The 11,763-nt window shown below is 40.4% G+C and overlaps 1 protein-coding gene across 5 annotated transcripts in view; it reads left to right on the top strand.

Moving 5' to 3' along the window:
• LOC143144593 (uncharacterized) overlaps positions 1-11,210 on the top strand; it is a 259,819-nt gene extending 248,609 nt beyond the window's left edge. For all 5 annotated transcript variants that reach the window (XM_076307173.1, XM_076307170.1, XM_076307169.1 and 2 more), the window contains exon 21: positions 1,961-11,210. In XM_076307173.1, the coding sequence (XP_076163288.1) occupies positions 1,961-2,252 (292 nt within the window). In that variant the 3' untranslated portion in view covers positions 2,253-11,210. The remainder of the gene's footprint in view (positions 1-1,960) is intronic.
• The last annotated feature ends 553 nt before the right edge of the window (positions 11,211-11,763 follow it).

Here is an 11,763-nt window from a genome sequence, read left to right on the forward strand (position 1 = left end):
CCCAACGAACAACCGTTGATTCGCGTTTCTTGTTTCTTTAAAATATATCTCACTTTATCCAATATTTCTCCGATAGAAATTAAACATTCGTATCAACTTCTGGGTTCTTTAATCTGGACAGATCTGTTTCTTAATCTTTTTTTCTGTTTTAAATATTTTACATTCGTATCAACTTCTGGGTCCTTTAATCTGGACACATCTGTTTCTTAATCTTTTTTTCTTTTTTAAATATTTTACATTCGTATCAACTTCTGGGTCCCTTAATCTGGACAGATCTGTTTCTTAATCTTTTCTTCTTTTTTAAATATTTTACATTGGTATCAACTTCTGGATCCTTTAATCTGGACACATCTGTTCCTTAATCTTTTTTTCTTTTTTAAATATTTTACATTTGTTTGAAAAAAAAATGTTCTTTCTTCTTGAAAAGAAATTACGCAATTGTTTCGAAAACGACCAGCAACGTTGCAAATGTCCAGGATATCGGTAATGTTATCTTCACTCGTCGCGGATTAATATTTACAGGGGCAGAAAATTGAGATCGGAACCAGCAGAATGTGGTCTTAAAACGTGCGTTCCCTATTTTACTTTCCTCCCCTAACGGATTCGTTTCGTGACCCGCTCTTTCAATCGCAATTACTCCCGAATTCCCATTATCACCGGGCCACCTTATTTAACTTTGTTTGAAGGATGTTTTTTTTATAGTCACATTTAATCACTGCTCGACGCCGACGGTAATAGGTTTAGTTTTCGCGGGTATAGAACGTCGGCCATATTGCATCATAAAAGAAGCTGTAAAAACTCGTCGCCCCTTTTTTTCGCGTCCAGGTTGTCGCTTATTTTTCTCTTTGTTTCCGCTCTGTTCCTAGATGTATCTCCAATTTCGTTGGTTCGATTTAAACGTAAAAGTGCTCCCGAATGAATAAATAAAAAATAAATAAATAAATGCCACGTCTATTCTCCGAATAAGAAACGAGATAATTTTGGAGTTGGATCGTGTTGATAAAAATTGATAGAATTCTACATTTTTACAAACTTCGAATAGTTACGAGTATAGAAAGATTTGTTTAAAATACAATTGTTGGCACTCGGGTAGGTACACGATATATTAAAGGTCACCTGACACCAGAAGTTCCTAGACACGAAGATGCACCTCTGACTTGTTGATTATCCTCGAAACTTACGTTTTACTCACTTCCTGGTGCTACTTTCGCCCATGGGACGCTATAAATTAATTTGCCCGACTACCGGGACATCTTCGAGTTTTCGAGCACCGAGAAGTTTGCGGTTAGTCTGTTTTAGTATTAATTTAATCTCGCAAGGGGACGGTGCTGGTATACGTCGATTTCAACGAAATTAGTATCTCCGATAGTTTTCGAGACACTTCGCGGGGATAGTTCTGATTTCTGACGAGTGAAAAAAAAAAACAGTTGGTCGATTTAGGTGGTCCGCTCTGTGCATTCGAAACTATCCATTTAAAAGAAAACATTCTTATTAGACAAAAAAACCCTCGAGTTCAATTCCATGTTACATACCCTAATCGGTAGCGAATGATTCGCGTTCCTGATATTTATCATCATCAACAATCTTTACCATCCTATTTATCAATCTTTGCCTTAATATTTATTATTATTATCATTCTTAGTAATCTAATCTTGGCCTTTGACTAAGCCAACTTTCCAACGCAACTCTTACTCCTTCTATTGTAATTCTCACCCTAATACAAGTTCTTTATCACCCTACTCTAGCTGCTCTACAGTTCAAACCTCCATTCGCTCATATATACTTCTAAATTGAACATCACACTATCACACTATTCTAATCAAAACTCAACAATTTCACTACAATATACTCCTAAACTAAACACCAGACCATTACCTAAAACTCGACGATTTGATAATAATTTTTACTTCGTTCCTATTACCATTGATAAACAAACAATTTTTTCCCTCCGTGTGTGCAGCAAGCGCAAGAAGGCCAGTTCCACAGAGATGACGAAAGAGAACACAGAGCGTGTCGCTGCGGCCGCGACAAAGAGCGGGGCGACCGATCCCGATGATCCGGACAACGAGCCAGATCTACCCCACAGTTGGGTCTGTCGCATCCTGAAGGCGGCGCTCCCGTTCCAGCTGGCCCTGATCGTCCTGTTCTACGTGGGTTGCTTTCTCGAGCCGCATTGCTGCGAGGCAGCGAACACCCTGAACCTCTCCCTCACGCCCCAGCTGCGCTACGTTAGGGGACCGCCGCCGGTGTGAAGCCGCCGCGACGCGCGGCACAATTGGGTAAATCTTGGCGGGCGTCGTCGTGCACGCCGAAACGCGAGAGGAGAGACGAACGTTCGGGCGAACCGATCGATCCCTCAGTCACAGAGAGACGAGCGTTCCTCGAGCGGATCACCAGCTTCGACGCGGATGATAACGAACGTTCTCGGGGACGAGAAGCGCACGATTATTCGAGAAAGAAATTAAAACAAAAAAAAAAATAAAAAAATAAAAAAAATAACGAGTCACATCGAGCACCACGAAGCGACCAAACTGTGCTCGTGGTTAGTATCGCGACTCGATCGGTCTGTTCGGTGTCAATTGATGAACGACACGGGGAGTTTTGTCGTAATTTTCTTTTATCACCGGCTGTGTTTCAACACCAACGATTGCGATGTAGTGCGTTGTTCTTTGAAAACGATTTACGAACCGCCGGTGCAGGGGTTGGGTACATATCTGTCGCGAGAGAATGTTCTATCGGAGGTATAAAATACTGGTCTAACGTTACTGTGACCGTGAATAGTGGCGATGCACGATCTTTGCTGCTATAACGCGATTTTAGGCGATCGAAGGCGGAGTTCGTTCAGTGGTACGCGCTCCACCCTCGCGCGGTATTGGCGGGAGCGAGCGTGGAGCGCTGGTGGGGGAGACCGAGGCGTGGCCTAGCGCCGCGGTGGGGGATGGTCGCGTGGCCAGTATTTTCTACCTGGAGTTTTCTATTCGAGAAATTACGAGAATCGCGAAGGTTTAATATTTTTCTACATTTTAAAGATGATATTTTGTAGTATCTGATAATATATCGACAAATATTTTTCTACTTGAAGTTAGATTGATATTTTTATCGGTGAATTATACTTTAATTAAAAGGTTACAATTTTTATTCGGCAATATTGAATTGTTCCTTCGCGTGGAAGAATTTTTGTTACATAGCAGTCCTTTTCGTATTTTGGCGGTTCGTAAATTGTTCTCGAACATGTTTTGCGTTACTAGTTCTGAACAATGACGCGAAATAAAATTTTGGAATATACATTTACTAGGAACATTTCGCTTATTCGCACTATTCACGAGTGTCCTTTCGCGTTGATTCAAAGCACAAAGATATACCTTCGATCAGTGTTAATAATTTTTATTTTCGTGACTTCTGTCTGTTTCGCACCGATATAGACGCTCGTGACTTCGACTAATAGCATCGAAATCACTTTAAACGAATTTAAACGTAACACCAATTAATTTCACAAGCATCGTTGGCAACTTTGATCTCGTCGTAATTTTGGCGCGTTAGTAGCGTACACTGCCGTTTGAATTTTTTGAAAATTCATCGTTCGTCAATTAGACATGCTCAAAAAAATGCGAACACCTGTTTCGTTCGCATTGGAAACGTTAGACTGCCCTTTAATCCTCCCCACGTTCAACCGAGAAGAAGGTGCGCTCGCTTGGAAAAGCAACAAAGGAATAAATAGAAAAAAAAAAATACAAAATTAAAGAAAGAAAGAGTGACTGAGGCGCGACGAACGGGTCGCGGACAATGAGCACTACGTCAAACAAATAAAAAAAAAGAAAATAATATTAATAATAATAATAATAATAATAACAAATAATAATTAGTAATATCAATAAAGAAAAAAGAAAAAAGAAAAGTCAAACGATGCAACGAGGATGCGTTGTTGGTTCTTTTTTTTTATACGAAATAATACAAGATTTTTTTACGAGATAATATTTATGAGTGTGAAAAATCGTAGAAGCGACGTGCGGTAAGTATAGTTCGTATTTCGATAGCTCGCCGCGTGGAGCCCGTGTGTGTGTGAACGATAAACAAGGCCGCGCGGAATGAACAATAATTCGATCTACGAGCGATAGTGACATCGGAACCTCGATATAACTCGCAAACACGCGCCTCGGGAATACAACAATAGGAGAATATCGAGAGATAAGGTTAACGAAGTATTTATAAAGAGGAAACTTTATCTTTCCCGGAGAATTAACAACGAGGCGGACGACCACGAATATTTATCTGCAGAGTGACGAGGTTCCGAGGACAGACACCCGAGCGCGAAGTCGCCGGTGTCGACTTTTTGTTATATAGTATAAATATTTATTTATATATGTTGCAAGTTATATATTATATATATACATATAGTATGTATTATTTGTTTGTAATTTAACGTCGATCGAGAGAGGCGACATTTATATTTTCTCTTGGGAAGAGAAATTCGGACCAGATGTAGACAAGATCGTCGCGCGCGTGCGCGTGCATGAAACCGGGGTGTTCCCGTGCGCGCGTGCACGAAAGCGGGCTGCGCGTGGACACTTCCGTTGAAAGAACTGTACATGCACGCGATGACGAATGACGGTAGTATCATCGTTTTTGTTGTTTTCAGTGATTTTCTTTTCTTCTTTTTTTTCATTTTTTTTTTTTTTTTCATTTTTCAAAGATGATAGTCGGCGTTGCACGCGTCGAACGCCACTGGAGTACGATGGAACTTCGTTCGATGAAATTCTCTAGTAACGAACGAAGCGATAATTCCACAGGATACTTTTTCATACGATGAAAAAAGAACTAGTTGGCCTCGTTTAAAGCTTGACAAGGTACTTACAGCTCCGTACCGATAAGCGTTGAAACGAATAAAAAAAAAAAAAAAAAAAAATGGTACTTGATAGATGACGCGACAGTCGATGCTCAATTAAAGTCTGTTAGCCGAATGGAGGAGTTCTTTCGCGAAAGAATCGTTAAGTTTTCTTTTTCCGTTGCCCGATCGTTAACCGAGTGGGCACCAGTTTTGATTTTCCCACGGGAAGGAATCAAAAGGGAACCGTCATCCACGAATTTCTAGAATTTTCTCACGAATCGACCGAGAGATATCAGTGTCCGGGAGTGTGTTTCGTTGAAATATTAGAAAATGGTGTTAGATAACGGTGCACGTGGCGGTTAGGTCTCCCGTTTAGAGAGCCGCTTCTTCGCGAGCTTCTCAGCTCTCAAGGACCGCTCTCGACACGCATCTTTTTGAAGTTCCTCTCGAATTTCACAGCTTCATCCACACATTTCTACTAACACGCCCATGGACCAGTGACGTGAGCGTCGCATAATATTTATTCCTCATGGTGAACGAGCTTGATGGAAACACGTTAGGAATATTCCGTTTGTCCATCGTGTGTTTACTAACGTCGATGAGAAACGGTCGAAAGTTCGATTTAAATGTGTACACCGAGTGTATCCTCCTCGAGGAGGAGCACGGATCGCGCTATACGAGCCGAACTGCTCGTTCGGCCGATTACGAGAGCTTGGAGAGTTCTTTTTTTTTCTTTTTAATTTTTTTTTGTTTATTTCGAAACGAAAGGAAAAATGGAGACGCGCGAAGAAAATGTACGAGCAGTACATTGGACGATCGAAGCGAATGATCTTCGAGTTGGGGGTGATTTTTAACACGAGCGTTCGAAACCCGAACGAATACGAACGATTCTTCGGGGGCGATCGTCTTGGGGTCGCTCCTTAGGCGAAAAAATGTTCATTGGCACACACATTTGCCATTCGAGCAGAATTTTTTGTGAATTCCATCGTATCCTAAACGAAGTAACGAAACTAACAAGGGAAACACGATTTTTATACATCATTGCTTCTAGTTAGTGCTTGGAGAATTTTTACTTGTATCGAACGTTCTTTTACGTCACGTAACATCCGATTACACAAATACAAGCGACATTTCTATCGGAATTGTGAATTATTGTGTATTTCGTATTTTCTTTTTCTTCTTTTTTTTTTTGTTCAATCACATTTTGAACGTCGCTTAATGTCGTTTGAAGTCAGGTGTGCGCGGATATTTGAACATTTTTGGGTCAGGGTCTTTGTCTATTTTTTCTTATCTATTAGCCAATTTTTGGGTAGGTTCCTCTGGAGAATCAAGAACACCTGGAATTGGGACTACTCGTTCGAACGACTAGAAGTGTAAATTCTCAAGCAGTATTACAAATACGCCACTGTTTGGCTTTTAGAGAGACAAGTATGACGTAACGTAGGCGTCACGTCTCGTGTCCTTGGAGAGGGGGGATGTGGGTTTGTACGGCCAATTTATTTCGTCTAGACTTCGATCTGTTCCGTTGATTCTTTTCGGTAGTGTCTTCTCTGGAAAATATATTTCTACTTTTTTCTAGCGAGTGTTTTCTTTCGATTTTGCAAGTTTATCGTAAAATATAATTTAATCGCCGGAATTCGAATATTCGTCCCGAATTAAGTTTCCCAATTAATAACTTTTGTGTCCAAAAATGTCAAATATCCGCTAAACTTCTGCGTTTTGTGCAGCGTATATAGGGTTGTATAAAACATACTGAAGATTTTTTGTACGGTTATCGACGATACTTGATGAATGTTGGGCACTGTGATTATCACGATGGTGTTCCGAGTGATTAATCTTCGATTGTAGTAAGGTTATGCACGCGTTCAAATACACATTTCTCGTAGACTTCCAATTCGTTTAATTCGAGTAAATTAACGGTTGTTTAATTTGCAGAACCGGGCAGTGAAAAGTTACGGGTGATAGGGGGAGAAACAGAAATGCGAGCCGAGGCATCGAATTTTATTTTTCTATATTCTACAGAATATTATTTTTTCATATTAATAGCGTGTATATTTGTTTCACTGCCCGCACGATAGGAATTTAGAAAGTGTGTGAGAGAGAGAAAGAGAGAAAGAGAGAGAGAGAGAGAGAGAAACAGAACTGGAGAAAAAGATTTACAGATTTATTACTTTGTATTATAGTTTTTTAAACGAACATTTACAACAATAATAGCTTACCGAGAACCCCAAATCGAGCTCAAAACAATTTTATCCATTTTGTATCGCGTTTTCGTCGTTTGAAAATTTTTTTTTACAAAAGCACACACAGCGATACGTTTTTAGTATTTGCAAAAGTTCGAGGAACAGAGGAGAAAAGAACCGGTCACCGCACGTTTTCGATAACTTTCGTTAGATTAGACGCGAAGTAAAATTAACGGTGTAAATAAGCGCGGTTGAGATAGTAGCGAACTGATCGCACGATAAGTTCGGGTAGTATTTTTTCTAAATGAAAGAGAGAGAGAGAAAAAAAGAAGATGTTACGGAATTTTATTGATTTTCGTAGAGATGAACGAAATTAAAGAGGTCTATTTTGTGAGGTATTTTGTATAGGGGAAGAAGGGAATCGTAGGCGATAGACAAATGTATTCTTTCGATTTTAATCTTAGAAATAACACAATTATATTGTGCTTCGATGTGAAACGTAACGCGCCGCTGTATTCTTCGACAAGCAATTCGACCGATGAATCGTTCTGGCCTAATATCGCGACGATCGTTAGACGAATAGTTCGCGATCGATCGATGCTTAACAATCTCAACGTTCGATCGTGCGCGTTGCTTATCGGGGAACGTAGCGACCGTACTGTCGGGTCGGTTCGAACTCAATTGGCCGCCCAAGGCCACCGAGCAGTTACCCCCACTACCTCGTTCGGCGCTCGCACCACCGCTTTCTCTCTACCGCGCGCATGCCACGCCCCCTGTCTTTCACGGCGGGCTCGTAACGCTACCGGTGAGCGGATCGTCCGCGGCGTCGTTCGCATTGGTGGGAGTGGCCTCGAGCGGGACGAATTGACATCGTACCGACCGTGAAAACTTTCTTTCGAGAAAACGACGGAACGATTCGCGCCGACGAGTTGCTCGCGAACGCCAGTGTTGTTTGGAGGGCTTAGACTTTTGCACGATGCTTACTGTGTAAGCGTACACGTTTACGTGTGTGTTCTTGTGTGTTTAGCGTTAATAAAAAAAAAAAGAAAAAACAAAAAACAAGAAAGTTAACCGGGTCGTGGTCACAACCTGCGACCAGGTTCATAGAATGCACAACGCGTTTACGCGGACTTACGTTTTATATCTCTGGAGAAGCTTGCACCCCGTTGTGCTCTGTAGCAGGGTGAGCATCTTCGACGCGCCGATTTTTGTTGCACCGTGTATACATCGAAGCGACACGACGAAGAAAAAAAAAGGAAAAGCTTCGAACGAGCCGACGAAAGTCGAGCGAATCGAGTTAGAAGAAAAAAAAAAATTGTTCGCGGTACCGTAACGACTTTGTCAAAGCGATATCCGTTTAAGATATGAGAGAGAAAAAAAAAGAAAAGGTGGTAGGAAAAAAAAATGATAACGATCGGAGTTAAGGGGAATCGTAGCGTAAGCGGGATTGAGTATACTTCTTTCGTGATTCGATCATTATGAGAATGTACCGCGTGATCCGCCCGCGAACGAGACGAATCGCGATGGTGGCGCCCTCGGCTCACACTTCGACGCTGTACTTACGTGTTTTCGATCGCGACGACAAATGGTGACGATGCGTTACACGTTACACACGTATATACACACGCGTACAGGCACACGACACCCACATATACACACACACACACACACACATACACAGTATAAAACTTAAGAGTCGGTTGTATGCCCTGCATACCCAATATCTTTTAATTGTACAGATCCGTGGGATCGAACGGACTTCAGCGAGATTTGCAAGATGGCCGCTCTGTAGAGAGTCGCCCGCGTTGAAGAGAGAACTTAAACCGGGGTGAACCGAGCAATTTTTTTGTCACAGAATGGACGATAGAACTGTAGATCGGTCCAGAATAGAAACAGGTGAAATTCGATTCGAGTAACAGATGAATAGAAATTGAAACAATTATTTGCACACGTGAGCTCGTTTTTAGCGCTACGTATATTCATTCCATTTTACAATTCAGATTCTAGTTTTCATCGGACGGATCGCAAATAGTAGAAATTTTCAACTAGTTTGGAATTTTTCTTGTCCTTGGTCCAGGACACATAAAGCGACATTTTGTTAATTCTTTTCAACGCTCTTTTTTTGAATAATTGACTTGTTACTATAAAATTTGAGTTTTCAACACATTGAGTTAAAAATACATTCTTGATCCACGAGTCCTGCAGGAGGTAACTAAATAAATCGTAATTATTGGTGTTCTGCAAAACAATAAAGAATTGCTCCGTTTTCTTCAACATTTTATTGTGCACCTTGCAGAGTCTGTCGCGCAGCGTGTTATTTAAATTAATCGCGAACGCTCGCGATTAGGATCGATTAATTCGAATACAACGTTGTGCGTTCCACGGTTTTTCAGTCCTTCGGTTCATCGAATTTACGTTTTGCAATCAGTAACGGTCGTGGCTCGGCCACGGCCTTGAAATGGAAAATTAAACTCGACGAACGCTAGGCCTGGCCTCGCCTGCCTTATTTACCTATGATAATGTGTATAAAGTACCTGAGAAATCAAAATATTACTTATATACAAGTAACGAGAAGGATTCTTTTGCCTCCGTTCCGCCCGCGTTATCGTTGCATACTTCACGCCTGTAATCGTAACGATCGTGTCGTGCTTGTACCAAGCTTGATTTGTCGCGAAATGTATTCACCCGCGTTGCTAATTAGCAGCTACTTAGATATACGTTGCATGCGGTTTTTCTTCATTTTTCTTTTTTTTCTCTTATCTCCTTATTTTTAACGAAAATTACGATATAAGACAATTTGTAAACGTGTTGCTATGTACTGGGGGAAAATCTGAAAACGAAAAAAGAGAAAAAGGTACGTTTATGTTCGCGCTGCGGATTCTATTACGATAATCGATATTTTTACGAAGGGCCACGGTTTCCGTTGAATAAATTCTCGAACGAATTCGAACGATTGTAACGAGAATCGTGCGCAATCATCGAACCGGTACTGCGAGCAACTGGAAAGAATACCTCCGAGTGATCTCGATGCCGGGGAAATTATTCGAGTTACCTGATCCTTATCAATCGGTTAAGATCGTGATCAATAGCGAGAAAATGTTGGTGGAAAATTCCGAGAACTCTGAAATTCCATCCGGAGGCATTCTTTTGAATTGCGAACGGTAGAATAGTTGGTGCAGATTATTCTAAGAGGAAACTGTGGGCCATTTTGCGACAAAGCTATCGAATGTATATCGAAGGTATGATGCTTGTTTGTATCGCGTCTGTTTCAGGGTACAAGCGAAATTAACCCTCTGCGAGCCGTTTTTACTTAGTATTAAAAAAATCAGTATATACGTTTTGCATCGGGGCGAGAAAGTATTTGTTTTTTTTTTCTTTTTCTTTTTTGTCGGTTGTTCGAGATTGCACAACCGTTCGTATTATGATCGCGAGAGAAGGTGTCTCGCGAGGTTCGCGGAGGTTTGAACTCGATTGTATCGATAAGGTTTCGTTCGAGTTCCTTAGAGGGCGCGATCGACGTTCAAGTACCGTGTATGCTTTACGTTTTATTTTACAGTTAGGCGCCGTAATGTCGGGCGTAAACTTATTGCATGATCGTTGGTATCCTCGATCGATCCAACTCGTTTTTTTTTTTTTGTTCAATATTACTCTTAGAACCCACCCCCATGGATTTTTGCCAGTGGTTTGTTCCGCCGTTTAATTTGTAAAACTTTTGCGCCTGTTGCCGCGCCGAATGGGTTGTTTCAACGTAAGGAAACACGTTCGTCGAAGTATGGTATTTTTTTTTTTTCTTCCTTTAACAAATAATTCCAATTTGATTTTTCGAAAGCACACACCGTTGCTCACGATTCATTTTCAACGTACTATCAAGACGGAGTACGTTCGATTTGCGTTTGAATTTATTCTCAACGGATGTGTTTCCATGCGATTATGTTTTTTTTTCCTTTTTTTTTTTTTTAATATACTTATCGTTAATTTTATTTGCTCAGACTCGTGCGATTTTGCCATTCACGATGTGCCCCATTTCAAACGTACGCTCCATTCGTATAAAATTTCATGTCATCGAATCATCACGTTCACTTGTCATTGCGTCTATAATTATGTATACTTATATCCGAACAATACCGATAATATTTTCTACGATTACGGAGTATTCTAGTGTATTTTGGCACTATGGAGAAATAAATTACAGTTTTGGACAATGTCTCTCGTTTCATTCGACGATACTTCCGATCCCAACTTTCTGCGTTCAACGACTATCGAGTATCGATTTCGAGATGCTCGATCGTTGGTAAAAGAAATATGTTATTCTTTATTTAAAGCGTTTTACAAGAAACTCTTCGTTACGTAAGTTTAGAAATATATTTACTGGTCAAAATTTGTAGCAAAAAGTAATAGTAATAATATCACGCCATCGTAATACAAACATTTTACAAACCTAAATGCAAGTAGAAATAACGAATAATGGACAGACCAACGACTTCCTCTATTTCCTTTTTATTCATTTTTACACAAAGAATTGCTCCACTTGAAATATATATTTTACCTATACCTTCAATGCAAGTCACATACAATATATCTTATCATTCGTTCATTCTTACTCATCTTGTATAGGAATTTGTACATCTACAAATTCATCAAAAGCTAGCTACAATCTTCAAAAGTTCCTCGAATTAATTTTTATATTGTTCCATATTTTTATTCATTCATACACCAAAATTTCCTCACCCACTATCCTTCTAGAAGTATACATTT

The sequence above is a fragment of the Ptiloglossa arizonensis genome, chromosome 3 (assembly GCF_051014685.1).
Source record: "Ptiloglossa arizonensis isolate GNS036 chromosome 3, iyPtiAriz1_principal, whole genome shotgun sequence".
NCBI lineage: Eukaryota > Metazoa > Arthropoda > Insecta > Hymenoptera > Colletidae > Ptiloglossa > Ptiloglossa arizonensis.